Here is a 25,010-nt window from a genome sequence, read left to right as displayed (position 1 = left end):
ATTTCACCCACTTCCCCTGAGAACATGTTTATCCCTGAAATGAAAATCATTACTCAAGCCCCAGCTACGAGTCGCCCTTTTGCACCCTTTTCCACGAATAATCTTTCCAAAATGTCTGCTTATAGAAGCAAGATTTGGAATTTCACGGAAAACTACAGAGACACAGACAGAGCAATGCTCACCCCCTGGTAAGCCAGAGAGAGACAGAGAGGAGAGAGGAAAACCGAAAGAAGATACAGCTAACGGACCAACAAAATAAATCCCCAGCAAAGAAAAGTGAAAACAATGATTTAAAAAACACGTAAAGATGTGTTTGTAATTACCCGTCCAGGTTACATGTTCACCGCTTCCAGGCAGAGAAACGGCTCGTTGAAGTTTTGTGCCCGTCTGACTGTGATGGGAGGGTTGTATTTGAAGCTCTGGGCACGTAGAGATGGAATGAGAAGGAGGCTGAGCTGGAAGAAACACCAAGGGAGGAGGGAAGGGGGGAGAGAGAGAGAGAGAGAGAGAGAGGGAGAGAGCTATCTCTAGCTACGCCTTCCTCTAAGCCCCGGGAGCCCAGGAGAGCGCTCATTTTAGGATTTGGGAGAGGGGTAAAAAGAGGAAAGGCGGCCCCCGCTCTGCGCTGGCCTTGCTGCCCCTGGGAGGGAGGACTCTGGCCCGCGCCCCCCTCCTGGAGGGCGGCCCTGGGAGCCGGGGAGCGCGCGGAGCGGGCGGCGCAGGGAGCTGTCCGGTTCAGCACCACCCGTAATGCAGTAGGTGGGAGCGCCTCCGCGGGGGCCCAGCCGGCAGCGAGTGGGGGGCAGGCGCGCGGCCCACCCTGCAGCAAGACGCCGGCTCCCTCGTTTCCAGGAGCTTTGCAGATAGCGAGAGGGAAACCCGCCTCGATTCTCTGGGAGAAACCCCCTCTCTCCCCCACTTCGCCAACACTACCCCCGCCACCAACAACAATAAGCGCCACCGCCGCTCGTCCTGCCGCCGCCGCCGCCGCCGCCGCCGCCGCCGCGCCTGCCCGCCCTGCCGCCGCCGCCGCTGCTGCCCGGGCAAAACCATGGAAAGCGAGACCCCCGCACCTGTGCAGCTGAGCTCAAGGGCTTGCAGAATACTGGGAAGTCTGGTCTGAAACGAAAGCGCCGAGACCCCCCAAGGAAGAGAACTGGCGAAGCAAAGGATTTTCATGGCGCAGGCCGCAGAGCCGAGAACGAAGACCGAAGGTTGCATCTCGGCTCTTACAATCTCTAACTGTCTAGGTCCCGACCATGAGAAATGGTGTTGAGAATTCGGCTGTTCCCTGGTTCACTGTGGAAGCCATCTCCAAATTAGCTATCACATATGGAAACTGGAGACCAGAATTTTAGAAAAAGAGATTAAGGCATCTCACTTGGGGGGGTGGGGGGTGTCTTTTTATTTTTTTCTTTTTTTTTTTAAAAAAAAAAACACTGCAACTGGAACAGTTTCTGATCTCAAAAGGCAAGCCTCTTCCTGTGTGATCTTTATAATTTACACTCTTTTCCGTGAGCTTTCTTACCTCCCTTTTTTTAATAACTCTCCATATTCTCTATTCATACATATATCCATTATATTAGTAGTGGAATAATTTTTTATTTTTATTTATTTATTTTTTTTTTTTGGCTTTAGTACTTGCACCCTCACACACACTCTCCCGAGAACCAGAAGTCGGTTGGGTGTTTATATAATGAAGAATTATGGGGCTGTTTGATCGAGGTGTTCAAATGCTTTTAACCACCGTTGGTGCTTTCGCTGCCTTCAGCCTGATGACCATAGCTGTGGGAACCGACTATTGGCTCTACTCCAGAGGGGTTTGCAAGACCAAAAGTGTCAGTGAGAATGAAACCAGCAAAAAGAACGAGGAAGTTATGACCCATTCCGGATTATGGAGAACCTGCTGCCTAGAAGGTATTTGACTTCCCATCTCCTCCCCCCTCTCCACCCCACCCCTCCCCTTTCACTCCCCCCACCTCCTCCAAATAAGTCCCCTTTACATTCCACCATTTTCTTAGTTCACTCCTTCCACCACCAATCAAGGTTGGTTGGGTTAGTTTCAGAGGAAAAAAAATCAATAAGCAAAACCCATACTCTACTCCCTTGCCTCCACCACCCCTCTTCCCCTCAAACATCCTCATTGGAATAATCTATGACATGGTGAAAACGACAAGAGATTGTCTTTAAAAGTCAAAGGTGTTCTGCCTGCTTTGGAGTCATTAGGATTTACCATCCGATTTAGCATTGCCATCTATGAGAGGGTAAAATAATTGCTTCTGTCTATGCTGTTTCTCTTTTCGCAATGAAGAATTCAAAAATGCTCTTCCCTTTTCCCTCCTCTTCTCCTTACTCCCCAAAAGTCCTAGATGCATCACCATCTGCAAATCTCCTTATTTAAAAAAAGAATATGTTGTTTCTAAGAATCCTTATGTGGTAAATCCTAATTATTCCAGGATCTCAAGCTGAGTTCAAGAGCATTTCGTAATGTCTACGAGCCACACAGATCGTTCGAGGTGGCTGGCTGCGTGTGTGTATTTGTGTGTTTTAACGTTTACAAAGTCTAAAAATACATACGTCTCTCACAGGAAACAAGCCCAAGTTCTAATAAACAGCAATTCACTTGCGGGTTAGCCTTCCACAGAGTGACATGTCTGTTAGCCAGAAGCTAGTAGAGTCAGCATTGCAGCCGGCTTGAGAATCAGACATTGTGCAGGCAGGCAGAGAGGGAGGGAGGCGAGGGCATGGGGAGGTTGAGGGGGGAGTGGGGGTGTCAGCTGTTTGCCTTGATCTTGCGGAGTGTTGAGGCATGTGTGTCTGTGCTGTGAGCACAGGGGCCACCACAGTGTAAAGGCTGGGGGATCAGGCTATGGATGAAGGCATGTACTTCTGGGACACATTAATAAGCACAGAAAAAAACTCCTGTGGGTCATCCAACCTGCATTTGGCAACATACTTTAATATGAGGGACTGCATTTGAATGGCTATATATGTCTGTGTGTGCAAGCTACAGCCACCCATAGAAAGACGAGCACAGAAAGATACATATGCTTCCATGTGGGGGAAAAAAAAAGGCTTATGTGCTTTGCTTCTGATATGAACCAATACTGGAGGCCGTCTGAGGCAGCGTCGGGAAGCAGGGACTGCAGGATTGTTTGTTAAGCTCAACATGGGATGGTGATACAAGGAGTTGAGACCAGGGGATGGGGGAGAAGAGAGAGAAATGGATGGGTGAGGGAGAAACTGATGTGGCCCCAGGGTCTGACCCAAACTGAGCAAAAGCCACTCTTTGGGAAATGATTATATCTGGGAAAGAGCACAAATCCCATGCCCCCCTCCCAACATTCTTGGTGCAAACGGTTGAGTGATGGCTGAACATGTTTTGAATAGCTAAGTGACTTCATTGAGCGATGGTCTATTTGACGCATACTGCATTTGGTGCCCTTTCTCAATCCAAACTGCTGCCTTTAACATATTCTGCAGAGGAGCTCTATGCTGAATACTATATGCTCTTCCCCAGCCAGAGAATCAATATCAAGAAATTAATAGGGACTGTTTTAAACACATGCACACACACCCCCTCCTTAAAAAAATGAAAAGCCTTTCATACAGCTAGTCATTAACAGTGGGAAGACTTCTATTTAATTAAACATTTATGACAGACTTTTATTCCAAAAGAGAAGAAAAGCAAAGTGAATGAGGACCGCTTTAGGGAAATGATCATAGTGGCAGTTTGCTTTCCTTGGAGTTTAGTTAGATGGATGGAGGGAGATAGGTAGCCAAGAGAGTAGAGGAGAGACAAGACATTGTTTTAGTGTAAATACACCCAGAAATGGGTGGGTTGCCATAAATATACTTTTCTAAATCTGCGTTTTATTTCCAAATTCTTAATATTGTGATCTTTTAAACATTGTGTAATTCCCAGAAGGCAAACAGACTAGAGGTAGTTTTATATCACTCATGCATTAAAAAGGCTTAAGTATTTTCATTAAAATTCCATCTGTTTGATGTCCACATCCCCAAATGTGCTGCCCACCCTCTTCAACTTTCTCTCCAAGCTGCACACTCCCTCTCTCCCTGAATCGTCTGTAAAGGGGTAGAATTGCAACACTTCCCAAGGATTGTGTGATGTGCACAGGCACTGTGGTTGGGCCACATTCCCCATTGGGGCCTCGCTGCCCCGGGGCAGTACTGTGGGGCCCTGCCAGGCTCTCCTCAGGGATGATACTCCCTTTCCACTTGTAGCCATGGCCGGGGCAGGAAGGGCTGGAGCTCCAGGCCTGCTTTTGACCTGGCCTTTAATTTCCAAAGCCTCTGTCAACTTGAGCTTTGCAGGCCTGGGACCACCTTAGGAAGATGGGCCTTGGCCACTTAGGAAGTGGTTTGGAGACTGTAAGCCTCTTATTTTCAAAGACTGCACTGATCTCCAAAGGCTGTAAGTTCAGTTGTTTCTGGAAGTTAGTGTAGACAGTCCTTGGGGGCTGGCAGTGTGTTTGCTTTTATGAGCACTCAGAATGGGGTTGCTTTCTATGGAGATCAAGTTGTTAGTGCTTTGGGTTCCCTCAACTTGTGTTTTTCTGTGTGTGTGAAAAATTGGACTTTCAAAAAAGATCCCCCCACCCCCCACCCCTTAACCACTTGATCTGTGTTTTCTGCCCAATCTGGAGAAGTTGCAAACAGAATTCACGTCTTCTTTCTAAGATGCCGCTAATGACTCCAGATGAAAACCAACCCTGTCTTCCTCTGATCTCCTTTGCTCTCTGGTTTTCATTAGTGCTTTTTGTCTCCTGAGGTGATTATTTTCGTTCACCTCTTGATGAAAAAAAGAATAAAAAAAAAAAAAAAAAAAAAGTCCTTGCCTCTAAGGCTGCTTTTGAAATTAACTAGTCTGCTGAAGAATGAGAAGAGACATGACCACCTGTTAGGGACAGGCACAGGGGGAGGGGGAGAAGGGCCAGGGGAAAAACCACCACCCTTATTTTCTCCCTCTGCAGACTGAAAAGTCTGTGTGTGTGAACTTGAAATCCCTAGCAGGCTGGTGTCCTTAGGGGGATTTGAGGAGCGTGGGTGGGAGAGGACAGTGTGTATGTGGATACAGGTAGGTGGAGAGTGATAGAAGTTCGTGAACTTTTCAAGAAAGCTGAATTAAGAATCTCTGCATGGAGAGATGAATTGGCTCAGAGAATTATTCTCAGAGAAGAGTTCAATGAAATCTACAACAAGATGCTAAAACAGCTTGTTCAAGCAAGGTGTCTCGAGGCTGCCTGGTGACTTGCTGCTCAGGATATTAACCTCCGCTGTCACCTAAAGGAAACATCGTCTCCAGGGACAGCAAGAAATTCACTCTTGGTGCTTAGTCTCTCCTACGCCTTCCTCCCTTCTGTCCTAGCTCTGTGGCTCCCCCAAAGGATTTCCAGACCTGCAGAGGTGGAGCCAATAGCGGGCATAATGTGGTCCGTAGAGGAAGCAAACTCCGTGTTTCTCTCCCCCTCTGTCCGTTTCGCCTCACCGTGAGGCGGAACAGAAATCTTACTCTCTGTCCAGGCTGTCAGATTCCCTCTGCTGAATATCTCAGCTCCTCATCCATCAGTGGCTTCTCCTGTCTTGCCCCCACCAGGATGCTTGCTCATGGGGGCTCTGTCAGCCACTCTACATCCTTGCTGTCTTTGAGCAAGAAGTATCTCAATGGTCTCAAATTGTCTTTTCCAAGTTCATGATGGCCTGCGAGGTGATACAGTGCTCCACACTCAGCTCAGCCATGGGTCTCTTATTCTGCAGAAAAAGAAAAAGGATGCATCTTTTATTTTAGGAAAGCCAATAGCCTTTCCCAGACACGCTTGCCTTCTAGCATGGGTGGGTTGAATCTGGAAGGTACTAACAGGTCTTCACACTGCGCAAGTATTGCTCCATAATTCCCAAGATAATTTGACTTTCTTTAGGTACTTTGCACACAGGAAGTGCATAAGAAATATTTATTAACGGATTGATGCAGAAATTCTTAAAATTACCGAGATGAATGCAAACATCATAAGGACATGTGACAACCAAGTGATCGAGAGAGAGAGAGAAAGAGGGAGGAGAGTGGGGAGAAAGGGAGAAGGAGAGAGGGAGAGAAAGGAGAGAGGGAGAGAAGGGGATGCAGAAGTCAGAATGATTTGTTTGTTCTTCCTGGAACTTCTTTTTTCATAAGAATAATAATGAGTCATGAATTCACTATTATAAGATAAGTGAATTCAAAAGGAGTCAGTCATTGAGGTTGCACAGCTCCTAATTGGCTATAGTGAAGGCAAATTACTCAAGGAAAGGTAAAGAAAAATGGTCCATGCACACAGCCTCTATAGGAAAGAAAAAAATAATAATCAATTGATTTTCTTCCCTTTTCTGCTTTTAAAGTATACCAAAATTCAGTGTGAAATCAATATTCGCTAGAACAGACACCTCTGAGCAGAGAGGAGGCCTTAGAATGGCCCACCCCTGCTTAGTTCCAGTAGAACCTTCTACTCTTTCACAAACCTCCCATCCAATTCAAAGAACCCTGACAACTTTCCCTCAGGCTTGGGTTCTAATCAGTAGCTTTTCTGTACAGCAAGGCCTAGCATTCCTAGCCATTCTCACCATGTTAGCCAAACCTGACTCCTCTACCTGGAGTCCTGGTCAGTTCACACCACACTCCCCGCCCTTGCTTCCCCTTTCCAGGTGAGCTGAATGAGGCTCACAGGAGTGAACAACACACCAAAGTCATGTGGCAGGCAGTGGCTGAGCCAAAACTTGAATCCAGGTTCCTTATGACTCATCAAGCTACATTGCCCCCCTATCCCGTGCACTCTGAAAGCCTCCAGAGGGCTCTGGGCAGTAGACCCGAGCCAAGGTGGCCTCCCACTTATATTCACTAATAAGCACTGTTCTATCCAGTCTGCATTTTGTTGAGCATCCCTCACTGAGCACTCAATCTGAGCATCTCAGGAAGAAGGAGTCCCAACTCAGTCATTCCCCTGCATCCTCCTCCCTCCTAGCTGCCATCTTGAGCCGCTTTGCACCTTTCAGGGTGACGACGACTGTGCCCTGGTCCACACCGCCTGTGAGCTGAGTAGCTGAGTCTAAGGAAATGCAGCAGTCAATTTCTAACCCTGAACTTCAGGCCACACTCACCATGTGCCTTTTTATTTTGTCCTTTCATTTTGGAGATGTCCTCAGTGTAAATGATCTGTGGGTTTACGTTTTCAAGCATTTTCAGAAAATAGCAAATTTACGTCCTACGTAACTCACCAAAGTTTTCAGATGAAGTTTTTGTGGTCTCGTTGAAAGAACTGATGCGATGCCACACAGACCTGGGTTTGCTTCCTGCACTGCAGCCTTGTGTGATCTGTGGCAAGTTACTCAACCCCTCTGACCCTCAAATTCTTTATCTGGAAAAAAAGGAGGCATAATCTCCTCCTCAAAGGGCAGTTGCTGGCTTAGGGATTAAATGACTGGATGTCTGTCCTCCCTTTTCTCAGACCACCGTATTTGAAATTGCAGTCAGCAATCTCCACCTACACTCCTCATCCATCCCCCTTTGCTGTTTTATTTTTACAGAGTACTTACTGCCTTGTAGCACGCTCTGTCCTCTACTCATTATATGTGGTGTCTGTCTCTCACCACTAGACTGTCAGCTCCATGAGGGCAGGGATTTTCATCTGTTCTGTTCATTGCTGTGCCCACAGCGACCATGACAGGGCAAGAAGTCAATCTACCTTGTTAATGAATGAACCCATGACTACTGCCTGCTACAGTGTGGGTGTTCAGAAAGGGTGGTCCCTCCATATTGCCAAAGGATTATTTTTCCTGCATGGTGAGCTGTGGTGGCCAAAGCATTATTATTTTTTTTTTAACATTCTAAAAAATAAATAATGAACTTAATACAGAGGAAGGAGTGAGAGAAAAGAGGGATGGATAGAAGGAGGGAGAGAGAGATGGAGAGAAAGAGAGAGAGGGAGAATGACTGAATGCATAAAGGATAATAATAAAAAAGATAATGGAAACAAAAAGTGCTTGGGGAGAAAATAAATGCCTGAGAAGGTAGTGCCAGGGGTGCAAGTCCTCTATATAGACCCTGGCCACACCTTCCTCCCTCTACACCATTTAAAGTGTCTGTCACAGATCCTGGGGAGAGCTTCTCTTGAGTGTTCACTTTCAGGTCAAGAGGAGGAGAAGATAATAGATCCAGACTGATAATGCAAGAAATATGTTATCAAAATATAATGTCTCCTTTTAACCTCAAATATAAGTATTTTGGTCAAAAACCCATATTCAAATGCAATAGGCATTGTAAGTTTCCAGGTTAGCTCGCAGCCAGAAATGGGGCAATTCCTTCACTCGTTTATTTTATTGGTGAAATCTTTCATGACCCCTGTAAAGCACCAAGCACTAGGCCAGGAGGCGAGGACATCATAGGAAGCAGCGTCCTTCAGGGTCACTGCCCTTGGTGAACTCCAATTCACATCATTTGAATCCCAATTCACATAATCTCACAAATATATAAATTACAGCTCTGATAAGCGCTATTCACAGGAGATGCATGAGACGTGAGCTCACAATACTGGGATTGTAGTTAACCAGGGAAGGCTTCCCTGAGGAGGTGAGATGGGAGTGAAGATCTGAAGGATGAATAGGAGTTAACCCAGGTGAAGAGACGAAGAAAGCACGTTCCAGGTTGGAGGGCAGCATGTCCAGAGATGGGCGAGGAAGGAATGAGACTAGTATGGAGAGAACGCCAGGGTGGATAGGAAACTAAGAGGGGTGGGGGGTGGGGGAGTGGCAGGGAGGTGATGCTGGATGGGGCGGGAGGGGCAAGTGGAAGTGGTCAGGACCTACAGGGCTTTGTTAGTCTTATTAAAGCGTCGCATTCTGTTATGTTTTTTGGCTTCTTGCTTATAAGCTGTATGACCTTGGGTTAGTCGATTCTGTCTCTGTGACTTATACTTACTTTACAGAATGGGGATAAAAATACCTGCCTTTATAGTTGTTGTAAGGATTGGAGCAGCTGTTCCCTTTTTTTTTTTCCTTTCTTTCTTTCTGCCTTTTTTTTTTCTTTTTTTAAGAGACAGAGTCTCACTCTTTCACCCAGGCTAAAGTGCAGTGGCATGATCATAGCTCACTGCAGCCTTGAACTCCAGGGCTCAAGTGATTCTCCCACCCCAGTCTTTGGAGTAGCTGAGATGACAGGCACAAGTCACCACACCTGGTTCATTTATTTTTTCTTTTTTTGAGATGGAGTCTCGCTCTGTTGCCCAGGCTAGAGTGCAGTGGCGTGATCTCCACTCACTGCACGCTCCGCCTCCTGGGTTCACACCATTCTCCTGCCTCAGCCTCCCGAGTAGCTGGGACCACAGGAGCCCGCCACCTCGCCCAGCTATATATATATATATATATATATTTTTTTTTTTTTTTGCATTTTTAGTAGAGACGGGGTTTCACAGTGTTCGTCATGTTTGTCTCGATCTCCTGACCTCGTGATCCACCCGCCTCAGCCTCCCAAAGTGCTGGGATTACAGGTGCGAGCCACCGCACCCGACCCCGCACCTGGCTCATTTTTAAGTTTCTTCTAGAGATTGGGTGTCACTATGTTGGACAGGCTGGTCTCAAACTCCTGACTTCAAGTGATCCTCCGACCTCGGCCTCCCCAAGTGCTGGGATTACAGGCGTGAGCCACTGTGCCTGGCTCCTTTCCTTCTTTGCCATGCTGCTTTTGCTTCCACACCGATCTGAATACAGTGGTTTCTTAGGCTTCTCAACTACCCATGACAGTTCAGAGAGGGGTGGAAATACTCAAATAACTTTCAATCAACTAAATTTAAAAATGTGTTGATAGTGGGTGCCCACCCTGTGTGAAACCTAGGTTGGCAGCGGTGAACAAGTTCCTAACCCTGCTTCCAAGACCCTCCAGGGGAGGCCTAGCAGGGACCCTAAAGAATAAGAACCTTGCAAAACAGTGCTGTTTCATCCTAGACATTTGAGACAGCCCCATAACCTAGTGCCACCTCTCCTTATTACCCTCCCACAAATTCAAAGAGATTCTTGGCATCTTTTACAATCAGTTAGGATTATTGAAGATTTCAGCCGCAATTTGAATGAGGCTCAGTTATAACACCAGACTTTTTGAAAATAGGAATAAGAGAGATGTTAACTGTGCTCCCCAATGCTAGGAAATGCGTGTCACCAGCTGTGGGATTGCTGGTGAACTGCGACGGCCTAGCCAGCCCCCAGTCCTTTCTCCTGGGTACATAAAAGGCTTTATTCTCCCAGTTCCATATTCACTCAGTTCTAAGACACAGCTAATTGTAAAATGACCTATCTACCAAAAAAACAGCCTTCAGGGCAGAGGGCGACAAATTTAATGTTCCACATTAATTATAAAATATACTCTAATTTCAAAAATCTTGCAACTTAAAATACATGCCTTAGAATCAAAAGAAGACAGTCAGCTATCTTGCTAGCAGGAAGAAACGTAGGCAGGGTGCTAAGAGAGCCCAGAGGATTTCTCCAGCATGCAGCTGGTGCCTGCCCCGTGACTCAGGAAGCAGCATAGAGCAGAATGTGGCCTTACCAGCAACTTGCTTGAGGAGGAAAAGGGTGATGGTTGCTCTTTTCCAACAACTGTTCCCGAGTATTTGCCAGGTACTGTGTGGGACTCTAGGATAGAGTTGAAAGACTCAATCTGTGCCCTCAAGGAATTTAGTCTAGTAGAGGAGATACCCCAGTGAACAGACGATGATAACTGCAGAGCATGAAATGTACGTACAGGGGATTCTGGGAGCACAGGGATTGGGGAGGAAGGGATGCCAGGGAGGACTGTGTTCTCAAGGATGCAAAGTACGGGTGAGCAAGTTAAGGAAAGAAAGAACACTTCAGACAGCAGAAACCGCATGTGCAGAAACAGATGCCCATGTGCTGGGCATTGGCAATGCCAATGGTCCCATGGAAGGTAGAAAGCAGAGAGGGATGAGGCTGGAAGGCAGCATAGATATGACCCCAAAGGCACAGAAATGCCTCACGGAGACATTTGTGTTTCAGCATGAAAGAAAAGGGAGGCCCAGAAAGGTAGGATCGTCACAACTGGCTTTTCCACTGTCTAGGTCACTGGTTGTTGAGGGCTTAATGGATGGGATGAGGAGTGGGTCGGGCTGGTGAGACTTGCTGAGCAGGTGACAAGGTGGTTACAGTGACCAGGTGACTTGCACTAAGTTAGACGTAGTAAACAGAGAGTAAAGGGGAGAAGGGAGATTGTAAGTGATGTACAATAGAGACACGTCCTGTCTCCCCTTCTCTTCTCACTTCCCAGCATAACAACATGACTAAACACATACGATGTGCTAGGCCCTGCCATTACAAATATGTGGCTACAGAAAGCCTGTATTCAAATATCACCTTCTCAAGGAGCCTTCCTGACCACCCTGTCTACAGTAGCCCCCCCAGTCCTGTCCCCCTCTTTAACATTATTTTTCTTTATTTTTAGACAGAGTCTCACTCTGTTGCCCAGGTTGGAGTGCAGTGGTGCAATCTCAGCTCACTGCAGCCTCCATCTCCTGGGTTCAAGCGATTCTTGTGCCTCAGCCTCCCGAGTAGCTGGGATTACAGGTACATGCCACCATGCTTATCTAATTTTTGTATTTTTAGTAGAGACGGGGTTTTGTCATGTTGGCCAGGCTGGTCTTGAACTCCTGACCTCAGGCGAGCCACCCACCTTGGCCTCCCAAAGTGCTGGGATTACAGGCATGAGCCACTGCGCCTGGCTTCTTTTTTAACTTTCTGTTTTTATTTTTTTTAGCACATACATGTTTCTGACCTGAGTCCCCCTGTAAGACTGGAAACCCCATGAGGGCAGGGACCATGTCTGCCTTGTCCATCGCCATCTCCCCAAAGTCTTGTCTAATGTCTGGCACTAAGAAAGTGCTTGGGAGCTAGGAGCTAGGTGTCAAATGAACGAATAAAGAGATGGGGCCTGGCCTCAGGGAGTTGCCCACCTAGTGAAGGAGATGGGCTTTTAAACAAAAACTCCAGGCATCCATTGACCAGTCTTTTCTCCTAAGCTTGGCTGAAACCACATGCTGAAAAACCCTTGATAACAAGCAGGTGTTTCCCCTGCAACCTGGGAGGTCCTCTGGGGTGCCTCCTGGGCCCCAGCTTTGCCATAAAAGCTGATAAGTCACTGCCTGCTGGGAAGCAGTCATCTTTTCTCTGGATCACAATCTTTGTTAGTTACCTCTGGGCCCAGAGGCACTTACTTAGCAGCCCTGGGTTTGCCTTTGCAGAGTGCCATCCCACTATTGACATATTCATTCACTATATTCATTCACTCTCTCCTAAACTTCTTTGACCTTGGGTAGCCTTCCTTCTGCTAACAAGCATGCCAGGGGTCAGGTACAAGATCCCAGGTGCATGGTTGCTGGAGCCTCGTTGCACGAAGAATCCACCCCTTGTTTTGCCACCCCCTCCATCATGCAACTTCAATGCTCCAGTGCCAGCCTCTCTGACCTTGCACCAGGCAAAACTCACTGGAGACCAGCCACTGCCAACCCTTAGACCGATTCTTATCCCAGTTTTGCCCCATGGCTCTCCTCCCTCATTTTCTCTGCTAAAAGGATGTATGCACTCTTTTCTATCATATTTTCCCCCAACCTGGATCTCTCTATCTCTGATAAGGGACACATTTTATCCTTTCTCCTTCCTGAATTTTCCCTAGTGTTGATAGCGTTTGTCTCCAGTTTTCCTCTACCATGTTTGCAGAGTAGGTAATCCTGCAAAACAACTGTTCTGCCATAACTTCAGTACTAATACTAACAACAATAATAATAGGTAGTCATTCATTGAGCGTTTCCTTTGTGCTAAGCACTGTTTTAGATGCTCTCCAGAGGCTCTTAATTAATCTTCACAATTCTGAAGATATGTGCTGTGATACCCATTAATCCCATCTTAAGAGGCTCAGAGATGTTAAGTAACTTGCCCCAGGTCACACAGCAAATGGCAGAGCTGGGATTCCAACCCCAGCCTGTCCAACCTCAAAACCTGTGTACAGCCTTCTGTGACACTAATTATATCTTTCATTTTCCGTTGGCCCCCAAGTCTATGAGTAAATTTCTTTCAGACGTTGAGGGCAATGCTGAAGAGAAAGGCTGTTTGTACTCCCTTGCATGATGAAGTCGTCAGCATTTTGAGCTTAGATTAGGATATGCTCCTTACCCAGGGCAGAGTGGGGAAAAGTTAAGGGGCTGCCAGATTTCCTCACTGCTTTGAAAACAGAAGGTCCTTCAAAATGCAAGGACATTGGTCTCCTTGCAGTTTTTGAAGGCGGAGAAGTGAATACAGATGCTCCCTCTCCCCTGCCTTCTGCCAAAAGGCCCCTTTCCCAGCCACATCCTACTTTGTCTCCAGGACTTAGTGAAGTTGTCACCTCTGTCTGCTGCCTCCCACCCTGCTCCCTCCCACCTGGGGTCAGCTCCCTCCAGATCCCAGCATCTAATACTTTTTATGTTGCTTGTTTCCATTCCTGTGTCTTCCTCTAGACCATGAGTTCCCTCATCTATTTCTTCAACAAAATTTGCCAAGTTACTACCATGTCCCAGGTGCTGTCCTAGGAAGAGGTGTGAACAAGCATGAAGTGTTTAGGGGACCACTTGAGGTTTATACTATTATGGGAGAACCAGGTATGGGAGAGGAGGTAGGGGAAGGTGTTAGTAACGAGGGATGAGATTGAGCACAGACCTCATCACAAAGGGATGATTATATGGTGAGATTGCTCAGCGTTTGCTGAATGAATGAGTGAGTGAATACAGAAAAAAGCTTGACATGTGGGATTATGATGCATATTTAATCTCAGATTTTTCCCATCATCATCATCATTGTTATAAAGATGCATTCTCAGCCGGGCGCGGTGGCTCAAGCCTGTAATCCCAGCACTTTGGGAGGCCGAGACGGGTGGATCACGAGGTCAGGAGATCAAGCCCATCCTGGCTAACACGGTGAAACCCCGTGTCTCTACTAAAAATACAAAAACTAGCCAGGCGAGGTGGCGTGCGCCTGTAGTCCCAGCTACTTGGGAGGCTGAGGCAGGAGAATGGCGTAAACCTGGGAGGCGGAGCTTGCAGTGAGCTGAGATCCGGCCACTGCACTCCAGTCCGGGCGACAGAGCGAGACTCCGCCTCAAAAAAAAAAAAAAAAAAAAAAAAAAAAGAATAAAGATGCATTCTCTCCCAGCCAGGCGTGGAGTTCATGTCAGCTCACATCTGACAGCCTGGGTTCAAATTCCGCCCCTGTCACTTATGAGCTATGCTCCCTTGGACAAAGAATATAGCCTAAGTCTATTTTTCACGTGTAAAACGGGGATAATCATTTTGTCTGCCTCCCGAATTGCTTGTGAAATTTTGGTGGGATGCTCCACATAGAGTGCTTACTGAGGCGCCGGCACACAGCGAGCATTTGACAAATGTCGGGTGCCGTCATTACCAGTGGTGTGTTTATTATTTATGACGCTAACAGTTGATTGGCAAGTGAGTTGTGCTTGGCCCTCAAATGTTCTACATATGGAAAACTTTCCCATAAAAATCCACATTTTTGGTTCCCTTGGGGAAAAAAAAAAAAGATTTGTGTAACCCTGAGCCCTATCCCTGCTTGGCAGCCATCAGCAAGATCTGGGCAGCAGATGTCTCTTCCGTGTGGCAGGTGCCTTGCACTTCCCCCTAAGTCCCCACCGCTCCCGAGTGTCTTACGTGGCTTACATGGCTGCTCCGCTCCACCGTGCGTGGCCGTTGCCTGGCCTCTGTAGGCGTCCAAGTTTGCAAATCCTCTACGCCTGTGGCAAATTAGAGGTAGAGTCTTTGTCTTTTGACAGCTGAAGACAGAACTAAAATGACACCAGCGCAGACAGCGTGTAGCAGCTCACAGAGACAGAGGGAAGAAGAAAGCCATGCATCTGTAAATAAATGCATCAATATCCCACATTCCTGAGCAGGGCCTGCTGATAAGATTCAGGTGGAAGGCTAGCCTCATCTACTGCCTTTTAAAGAACCTCCCCAGGGTGAGTTGTTGCTTTTAAAGAGAGAGATGCTCACCCATTTTAGGCCACCCTGGCAGCTTCCCTTTCAGAGGCTGACATTTTCTGACCTTGACCCCAGTTCGGGAAGCACACCCTGTTGTGGTGACCAGCCACGTGGCATGTTTTATTCAATAACTGAATGCCAGGTGCCAGGGCGACAGGCCACGCTGTTGGTGCTGGCTGCAGAGAGATAGAAGGGAGACCTGCTGCAGGACGGAGAGATTTACTACTTCTCATTTCTACCTTGGAAGGCTTCCTGGAGAAGAGAGAAATTTTCATTTTCTGGGTAGGAAAAATTGCCCAGTAATTGCCCAGAAAGAATATTAACTTAAAGACCTGTCATTTGAATCTCAGAGAATGGTCAGACCTGATTTAACTTGATAATTTTTGAATGTTTAATGTAAGCCAGGCTCTGTGCTAGTTCACAGATCACAGAAACAAATCAGCTGCCGAGGGGAATCTGCCCTTCCTCTTCCCGGTCTCTCTTGCCGATTTTAATTTCTTTGTTGGATTTTACGCTCTCTGAATTTGTTTGTCTACTGTATGTATTATTTCTAATTGGAATGTGAGTTCCATGAGACCAGGATCCTTGTCTGTCTTATTGACTTGCCATAGCCCAGGGACTGAGAGCAGTGCCTGGCACACAGTAGGTGCTTAGTAAATGTTTTTTGGGTGAAAGAAGACATGCCCCTGCTCTGAAGGAGACCAAAGCCTAGAAGACACAGGCAGATACCAAAACCATTACCAGTGAGCTCAGGGACTTGATGAAGGCACAAGTAAAGGGGAGAAAAGAGAGCAACTTTACTTGAGGAGGTCAGGAAAGAGGTCCTAAAGGCTGTGCCCTCTGCAGTGGGTTCTGCAGGATGAATAGGAGTTCACCAACAGTAGAACAAAGGAGATAGGCCCAAAGCAGATGAAGAAAATGGAATCAACCAAGACTGTTCCCAAAAGGATGAGGTTAAGGAGAGAGCAGAGCACTTGGTCTAGAGCAGCACCTTCACATTTTAATGTGTACACAGATCACCTGGGGATCTTGCTGAAATGCAGATACTGATTCGGGGCTCCAAGTGGACGCTGAGACTCCGTTTCTGGTGCCCAGATGAGGTTGATGCCACAGGTCTGCAGACCACAGTTTGAGATGCAAGGCTTCAGAGCATGACCAGTGGGTTCTGGCAGACAAGGATCTAAATCCCACTCCTGCCACTGGCGGGCTGGGCCCGTTTCTTTGCCTCTACCATGAGGATAACCACCTTCTTCCCAGGCACCAAATACATTCAGAGTGCACAGATCTGGGAAAGTCATTAGTTCAGTCCCAGCACCTCTATCAGTCCATTTCATTTCAACTACTTTTTTTTTTTTTTTTTTGACAGAGTCTCACTCTGTCACTCAGGCTGTAATGCAGTGGTACAATCATGGGTCACTGCAGCCTCAAACTTCTGGGTTCAAGCGATCCTCCTACCTCAGCCTCATGGGTAGCTGGGACTATAGGTGTGCACTACCACACTGAGCTAATTTTTTTTTTTTTTTTTAAGAGATGGGACCTTGCTATGTTGTCAAGCCTGGTCTCAAATTGCTGGGCTCAATCAATCCTTTCACTTCGATCTCCCAAAGTGCTGGGATTACAAGGCGTGAGCCACTGCACCCACCCCATTTCAGCTAATATTATCATTTAAGGTTAAAGGAGGTGACCAGATGTATAAGAAGAAACAGTGATTTTCCCCGAGAGCTACTGTTTGAGAGTCTCCTGTGTGCTGGGCCTTGGGCTGAGGACCACATGTCTGTCACCTTCCCTAGGTGCATGGCACTCTATAACATGGGTGTTAGGATTCTCATTTTACCCGTTAGGCAAAGGTGGGAGTGCATGTTTCCCATTGCTGCTGTAATAAATTACATGAACTTAGTGCTTAAAACAACAAAAACCTATTATCTGATGGTTCTGGATGTTGGAAGTCTAACCTGGGTCTCACTGGGCTAGAATCAAGGTGTGGGCAGGGCTGTGTCCCTTCCGGAGGGCCTTGGAAGAATCTACTTGCTGGCCATTTCTAGCTCCTAGAGGCTGCCCTCCTTGCCTGGTCTGTAGCTGCTTCCTCTATCCTCAAAGCCAGAGTTGTTGAACAGAGTCCTTCTCGTGATTCTCCTGCTTCCCCCCTCACACCTAAGGGCCCTGGGGATTACCACGTGCCCGCCCAGATAATCCAGGATAATCTCCCTCTCTTACAGTCTGCTGATTAGCAGCCTTAATTCCATCTGCAACCTTAATCCCTTTTCCCATGCAATGTGGTGCGCTCACAGGTTACAGGAATTGGGATATGGGCATCTTTGGGAGGCTGTTATTCTGCCAACCACAGGGAGTGACTACCCAAAGAACTCCCCTAATGCCACAAGCTCAGAACAGCACACCTGGAAAAGACTTTAGAGCTCGTACCAGGAAGGATTCAATTCGACCATAAGTCACAGAAAAATAAAACTCACGGTGGTTTAAATAAGACAAAGAGTTTGTTCACAACCTAGTGTCACAACCTTGGAATAGTACACCTGGAAGAGATTTTTAGAGATTGTATCAAGAAAGATTAGATCTGATGATAAGTAACAGAAAAATAAAATTAGCAGTGGCTTAAACAAAGCAAGAAGTTTCTTTCTTTCAAGTAAACAAATCTGGGGGTGTAAAGTACAAGGCTGGTCTGGAGGCTCCACAAACCAGTTAACAATGCAGACCCCTGCCCGCTCCCCACTCCATCACCCCCACAGTGGAGCCTTCAACCTCACAGTCAAGTAGGGCTGCCAGAGCTCCAGCCACTGCCTTCACATCCCATGGATCAAGGTGGAGGATGGCACAAAAAGACAAGGGAAAAGGGCACCAGTCACCTGGCTCCTAAGGAGGCTTCCTGGAAGGTATCACACAACATTTTTGCTTTAGCTTCACTGGGCAGAAGTTTGCTACATGACCACACATCAGCTACAGGAAAATCTGGAAAAGGTAACCTTTATTCTAGGTGGCCACGTGCCTGGAGGAAAACTCGAGTTTCCGCGGCTATGGGAGAAGGAGAGAGGGAAGTTGACTAGCGGCGACTCCACAGGGCTCATCTAGTCCAAATCCTCACCTTGACTTTGAAGAACATGAGGCCCAAAAAGGAAGGGACTTGGTTATGCCACAGAGTCAGCAAGTGGCAGTGCAGGGACTAGAACCCATGTGCCCGGGTCCCAGGCAGCAAGTAGTGTGGGGTCTCCAGCACCCGACACGGTGCCTAGCACATAGTAGCAGCTTACTCATAATTGTGAGATGGAAGGCACTGTGCCTTTCTACCACCGCAACATTCCCTCCGGGACACAGTCCCTGCTGCTGCCTCTCTGAGGGTGGATAAAATCCCCACCTCTGGGAGGCAGGACCATTGTGAGCCTGTGTCTGTTTATCCACCTTCCTCCCCATTACATCCCAGCTGATACCCTTAGGGGAGCTCTGGGCTCCCCTATCTGTCCCACAAAGTCTTCAAACCCAAGGGCTCTTCCGCATGAAAGAGCAGCAGGAGCTGGCCAAAGAGAAGCCTGAAACCACCGAGAAAGGGAGGTTTTTCCTTCTTCTGGACTTGCCCTATGACAGGGTCATCTGCTTAGAGATGCGCCTTTATATCTGGGGAGGGTTGTGGCAGCGAGCTGTTGCTGTCGTCTCGGTGTGCCGTGGTGTCCGTTTTGACATGGTGAAGGGATTAGACAGGGGCCCATGCATGCCAGGAGTGGTGACCACTCTCCCCTTTCTCCTGCTGGCCTCAAAGCCAAAGGGCTCCACCCTCAGACATTTGCAGCCTCTCCCAGTTCAGATGCCAGCAAAGATGCGGACACTTTCTTTTGCTTCTCTGTTTTCAAGTCTCTGTCTCCTCAACCAGGTGGCAAAGCCCTTAAGACAGGGATGGTGTCACATTTACCTCTGTGACCGGCTGCCCGGCACAGTGCCTGGCACACCTCACACTCCTGGTGAATAAATGCGGATAGTCCAATCAGTGGGAATTAAATAGCTAAGGCAGGGCGTGGCACATAGTAGGATCTCAGCAAAAATAATGATAGTAATCACGAACAAAAGAAGAAAAGGAGAAAGGACGGAAAGATGGACGGAGGAAGGGAGGAACACATTAGTTTGTGCCTTGGCTTCCAGTGGAATCAGCCGCTTCTAGGGTAGGCGGCTCTCCCAGCCTCGGTGCCGGAACAGCGGAATCCTTCCCCTGAGGACTGAGTTCACAGAAGAACAGAAGAACCCGGCCGGAAAGGTCTGTTTCAAAGGGCCTGTCCTCCGGCTTGAGAACATTGTGCCTCTGGGGCTTCCCAATGGGCTTCGGCAGCAGAGATGCCTGACACCAGGGTTACCAGGACCTGGCCAGAGGCAGAAGGCGTGGTGTGGGTGAGGTGGGGGCAGAGCAATGGGGGTAAATGAAGCCAGCTGCCACCCCGGGTCTAAGTCAGTGGCTTTGCAGACCACAAGAGGACGGGAGCCAGAGGTGGGTTGGTGGAAAGGATGACGGTGGGCAGAAGCTGAGCATAGCGAGGTGGCACAGGGTGGGGAGAGAGTGTGAGAAGGCTGGCAGAGGCCCCCGGGAGAGATGGAAGCTGCCTGGGCGCGGGCGGGCCCCTCTCAGAGCAGATGGAATGCTGGAGCCCAGAGGGTCCACGACAGGTGGTCAGAACGAAGAGGAACAGCAGCAGGATGCAGAGAGAGGCCTGCCCGCCCCCAGGCTGGGAGAGACACCCCCTGCCGCCCCCAGAAGCGCTGCCCAGGGGAGAGCTCTGTGAGACACAGAGACACCAGGCGGGGCATGGATATTTGTGGACTGAGTGATGCGAGGAAGCCACAAAGCTTGTGGCTGGAGCCTAGGCTAAAATTACAGGCCAGAGCCTCAGACGGCAGGACCACACACCACCGCAGCCCAGGACCCATAGATTTTCCCTAGAACCCAACCACTTCCTGCCCTACTTTCTTCCCGGATTGATTGGGCAGCGTGATCCAGCAGAAGGAGCCCGATTTGAGCATCAGACAGGCCTGGGTTTGAATCCTGACTCGCTCTGCCGCCTCGGGCAGGGCGCTTCACCTCTCTGAACCACCATTTCCTGTCCGCCACACACACGCACAAAAACAGAATAAAAATGCTTCTCAAGCAGTGTGTTATAAAAATTAAAATAAAATCTGTATAAAGGACTTGCATACTGAGTGGAGGCCCAAAAGATAGTGCTGTTATTTTAAATCAAAAGATAGTGCCGTTGTTTTAAATCCACCACCCATGCTGTTATTAATCAAACACATATCTTTTTTTCCTTTTTTTTTTTTCTTCTGAGACAGGGTCTCGCTCTATTGCCCAGACTGGAGTGCAGTGGCACAATCTTGGCTCACTGTAGCCTTGACCTACTGGGCTGAAGGGATCCTACTACTTGAGCCTCCTGAGGAGCTGAGACTACAGGGGTGCACCATCACACTGGCTAATTTTTTTTTTTTTTTTTTTTTTTTTTGTATTTTTGTAGAGATGGGGTTTCGCCACACTACCCAGGCTGGTCTCAAACTCCTGAGCTCAAGAGATCCACCCACCTCGGCCTCCCAAATTTTGGGTATTACAGGTGTGAGCTACTGCACACAGCCTCAAACACGTATCTTTAAATCGATCCCCTGTTTAAATCGAGCTTCATCCTGAGCAATAGTATCCAAGAAACCACTGGTTCGATTCACTAGTTATATTTTTAATACGCCTTCAAAATACTCAGCTTAAACCTATTTAAATGTTCATCCCTATACCGCCTAAATTCATCTCAGATACCACAATGGCCCACCACTCACTTTGCAAAAGCGCCGTTCCTACTGATAAACCATGTTTGAAAGACATGGAGATAGGTGGCTCTTCAGCTCCATTGCTCATCAGCTTTTTTCTTTAGGTGATAAAAGAGACACTGGCATAGAAAGTGAAAAGAAGGTCAGAGGCCAATTCACAGAAGTCGCCTGGAATCCAAGGGCCTTTCTGAGGTGTCGGGAGCACTCGGTTCTTAGTTACAATTTGGCCCATTCCTCCATCTAGAAAGGATGGTGGTGTGGATGATAGCCGGGGGGTGGGGAGGGGGGAGAGAGCGAGAGAGAGAAAGAGAGATGCTGCCTCCCTTGTTGACACACTGATTTGTACTGGAGGATTTTCCCTTTGGTTTCCTCCAGGGTGTTCAGGAGATGCCCCCTCTCAGGACACCATCAGAACAAGAGGGATTAGCTCTCCCTGTCAATCAGCAGGAAAGGAATTTCTTTCTCCACCCTAGAGCCTTCCAAGCATAGGATTTACCTCTGGTAGGAAGAGGTACTTGCTTGGAGGAAGCTGTGAGATTTCTCCGTAATGATCATACCTGGGTGTGAGGGGAAAGGCAGTTTTGTCATAACAGGAATGACTGTCTCCCATAACAATAAGGACAAAAAGGATTGGGGCTATATAGGAAGGGATGGGATATTGTGACTCACAAGCCTAAGAGAAATAGTGTAAGGTTTGAGGAACCCAGGTGCTGGGTCAGAGAGAATGCAGGCATTTCCTTCCTGACTCTTAGTCCTGACTCAATCTCTTAGATCCAAGGACTTCATCCACCATCATCTAATCCTGAAGTATTGCACTTTGACCCAAGAGTGTTTATTTGGGAGATCCAGCACTGTCTTGTTAGACCCTAAACTGCTGAGAAGAGGCATAGCTACTTCTTATACAGTTGAATGAATTAACACATAGTTATGGATATAAACTAATTTCTGGGTATTAATGTGGGGCCCTGGAAATAAATCACAGAATATCTTGTCTATGCAGCAATGAGATGCCAGGAAAGAAAGACAGGATGCTGCAAAGGAAGCGCTGAGAGCAAATGCACTTTCCCTTTGGAAGGCCCAGAGCGATCATGAGCTAGTTGACTGTAAGAGCCCCCTTTGGGATGGCAGGCATGGGGGAAGTAAGTGTTCTCGCAATGAAGCTGATGGGATTTTAATAGCCAGACAGATGGCCTGAGGAAAAAAAAAAAAGGAAGATTTTTTTTTAAATGAAGGAAAACACTTCCATAGCTTCCCTTCAATTAAAAGAAAGTGAGAGCCGTCCATGCCGGGAAGATTCGTCACCATTATTAGTATTGTCAGTCCAGATGTCCTTTAAATAACTGTATGATTGAGCATCAGTAATAAACCAGGGTGGCATCTTCAAACAAATTAGAGGGTGTGACTCTCTACTGACTTTCGATTCAATTTTGATTATGTTGGCTTCATTTGGTCTCACGATTTAATAATGATCCCAAATAATTGTGTTGTTATTATTCTTGTTTATGCAGTCTAACGTTTATCACTTATTGCATTCTTTAGTGTCCATCCTCCTAAGAACTTCAGGTTGTATACAAGCCACCATTGAGTAGCCAGCATATCTGAAAATTTGATTCAAGAAACCTGAGAAGAAGTCGGGAAGGGGGTGGAACACAAGATACAAAGGAAGTGTTTGAAAAGAAGGAGAGGATGGAGAGGGAAGGAAAGGAAGAAAAAACACTACCTATTGAGCACCCTCCTGTGTGCCAAAGGTTTTATTTTATCCCCACAACCACCATGCAAAATCTGTTTTAGGCTTCTTATCCTCATTCTGCAGAGGAGGAAACAGAGGCGCTGAGAGATTAAGCAATTTGCCAGAGTCCCACAGCTAACAGGGGTAGAGGTGGGAGTCGGGTTTTTTGGGACTCCCTCTCTTCACTGGCTGCACTCCTGCAAGGACCTTCAAGCCCTGCGTCTTCTCCCCCAAGTCTCAGCCAAGCTGTGGGAACCCTCCGCAGCTTAGAAATGAGCTGCCTCGTAGCATTCCTGCAGTGTATAAAGGAACAGAAATTCACACAGGAATTCTGCCTCCCGGTTTGCTGTTATACTTCCCCAGTTCAATTCTCCGAATCTCCTAATGGCTGAGCATCATGAAGATGGGCTGATGGTAGAGGGGGAGTTGGTCCCTGAGAGCATGCAGCCTTGGCATCCTTTGGCTGTACCAGAAATGGACCCAATAGAGAGTGGGGGAAGTAATTATCTACAGGAAACATACACATGCCATGCATCCAGCTATGATGGGCTGGATCCCCTGGGATCTACTGTGTAGTCCTTATTTTTTCATTCAATTCCCACAACCACCCTGCCATACAGGGTGAGAGAACTAAGGCCAAAAGAAGTCAAGTGATTTTTTTTTCAGGTCCATCATTGGTGGTGCAGGGATTTAAACCCTAGTCCATCCAATGGATTCCAAACACAAATGGTCAACTTTACTTCAGCATCAGTGTCATGAGTTTTGATAAGAGACAAAAGGAAAGGGTGGGAGAAATTAAAAATGTAACCCGTGGGAGGCTGAGGCAGGAGAATGGCGTAAACCCGGGAGGTGGAGCTTGCAGTGAGCTGAGACCTGGCCACTGCACCCCAGCCTGGGTGACAGAGTAAGACTCCGTCTCAAAAAAAAAAAAAAAAAAAAAAGATACGTAACCCAAAAAGATTTTTGGGAAAAAAGTGGCCTGCCCCCCCCCAAAAAAATGGATTTAATTCTGTTCCTGCTCAAAGGCTGATGCTCCAATTTAATTCAGTAAGCATTTACAGGATGTCAACAATGTGCAGATCATTATGCTAAAGCGCCAGGTGCTGACCAAAGATTCAGATTTCCTGTCTTCTTCCTTTTTAAAAACTTTTGGGCCGGGCGCGGTGGCTCAAGCCTGTAATCCCAGCACTTTGGGAGGCCGAGACGGGCGGATCACGAGGTCAGGAGATCGAGACCATCCTGGCTAACACGGTGAAACCCCGTCTCTACTAAAAATACAAAAACTAGCTGGGCGAGGTGGCGGGCGCCTGTAGTCCCAGCTACTCGGGAGGCTGAGGCAGGAGAATGGCGTAAACCTGGGAGGCGGAGCTTGCAGTGAGCTGAGATCCAGCCACTGCACTCCAGTCCGGGCGACAGAGCAAGACTCCGCCTCAAAAAAAAAAAAAAAAAAAAAAACTTTTGACTCTGAATAAAAAGATGTACCCCTTTTCCCACAAAGAGATAAAATCATGTAGTTGCTCTTCTCTATGCTATCACCAGGTAGGAAAAGTCCAGTCTCTGCGAGGGCTTGGAAGCATTCTCTATATTCTAAAGTGCTGCATCAGTTACTTTTAGGCCCCAAGCACTAAACCAACTGAAAGAAGGTGGAGGGATGAAGACAAACTAAAAGGGAAGAGCCATGGAAATACAATCAACAAGCAAAAGAAAATGATCAATTAATAGACAGACAGATGGATAGATGATAGATAGATCTTTAGCTTCTCACTTACTCATGAAAAAGATACAAATTCTTAAAATAATAAAAAGGAATAATTTTTCTATTTTTCATTCTCATTCTTTTTAATGGATAAATGTACAAATAAAGAAGTTGACAGAAAAAGAAAAGAATTTGAGAGATAAAGGCCAGAATCAGGGTTTTTCAGATGTGCTGCTGGTGGTGGTGATGATGGTGATGGTGGTGGTAGTGGTAGTGATGGTGATGGTGCTGGTGGTGGTGTTGGTAATAATTATAGCCATGATGCAGGTGGTGGTGATCATGAAGGTGGTGCTGATGGTGGTGGTAGTAATTGTAACCATGATGCAGGTGGCAGTAATCATGAAGGTGGTTGTGATTGATGGTGATAATGATTGTGATAAAGATGGTGGTGATGAAGGTGGTGGTGGTGATGGTGGTGGCGGTCGTGGTGATGGTGGTGGTGGTGGTTTTGGTAGTGGTGGTAGTAGCAGCAATGGTGATGGTGGTGATGGTGATGGTGGTGATGGTGATGGTGGTGATGGTGGTGGAGGTAGTGGTACTAATGGTTGTGGTGATGGTGGTGGTGGTGGTAGTGGTGGTTGTGATAGTGATGATGGTGGTGGTAATAATTGCAGCCATGATGCAGGTGGTGGTGATCATGAAGGTGGTGGTG

General features: G+C 47.3%; 2 protein-coding genes across 2 annotated transcripts in view; both read left to right on the top strand.

Annotated features, from left to right (window-relative positions):
* Positions 1 to 396: 396 nt before the first annotated feature.
* On the top strand, positions 397 to 1,238 carry LOC111548860. The gene is made up of 2 exons (XM_023221615.1): positions 397 to 404; positions 760 to 1,238. The coding sequence occupies exons 1-2, from the start codon at positions 397 to 399 to the stop codon at positions 1,121 to 1,123; spliced, it is 372 nt and encodes a 123-aa protein (XP_023077383.1). The 3' UTR covers positions 1,124 to 1,238.
* A 179-nt stretch (positions 1,239 to 1,417) lies between these two features.
* CACNG2 (calcium voltage-gated channel auxiliary subunit gamma 2) overlaps positions 1,418 to 25,010 on the top strand; it is a 140,455-nt gene continuing 116,862 nt past the window's right edge. The window contains exon 1 of the mRNA XM_023222085.2: positions 1,418 to 1,917. Coding sequence (XP_023077853.1) covers positions 1,707 to 1,917 — 211 coding nt within the window. The 5' untranslated portion in view covers positions 1,418 to 1,706. The remainder of the gene's footprint in view (positions 1,918 to 25,010) is intronic.

Source organism: Piliocolobus tephrosceles, chromosome 19 (genome assembly GCF_002776525.5).
Source record: "Piliocolobus tephrosceles isolate RC106 chromosome 19, ASM277652v3, whole genome shotgun sequence".
In the NCBI taxonomy this organism is placed as follows: domain Eukaryota; kingdom Metazoa; phylum Chordata; class Mammalia; order Primates; family Cercopithecidae; genus Piliocolobus; species Piliocolobus tephrosceles.
The sequence above is the reverse complement of the archived record's forward strand: the minus strand, read 5'-3'. Positions and strand labels throughout refer to the sequence as shown.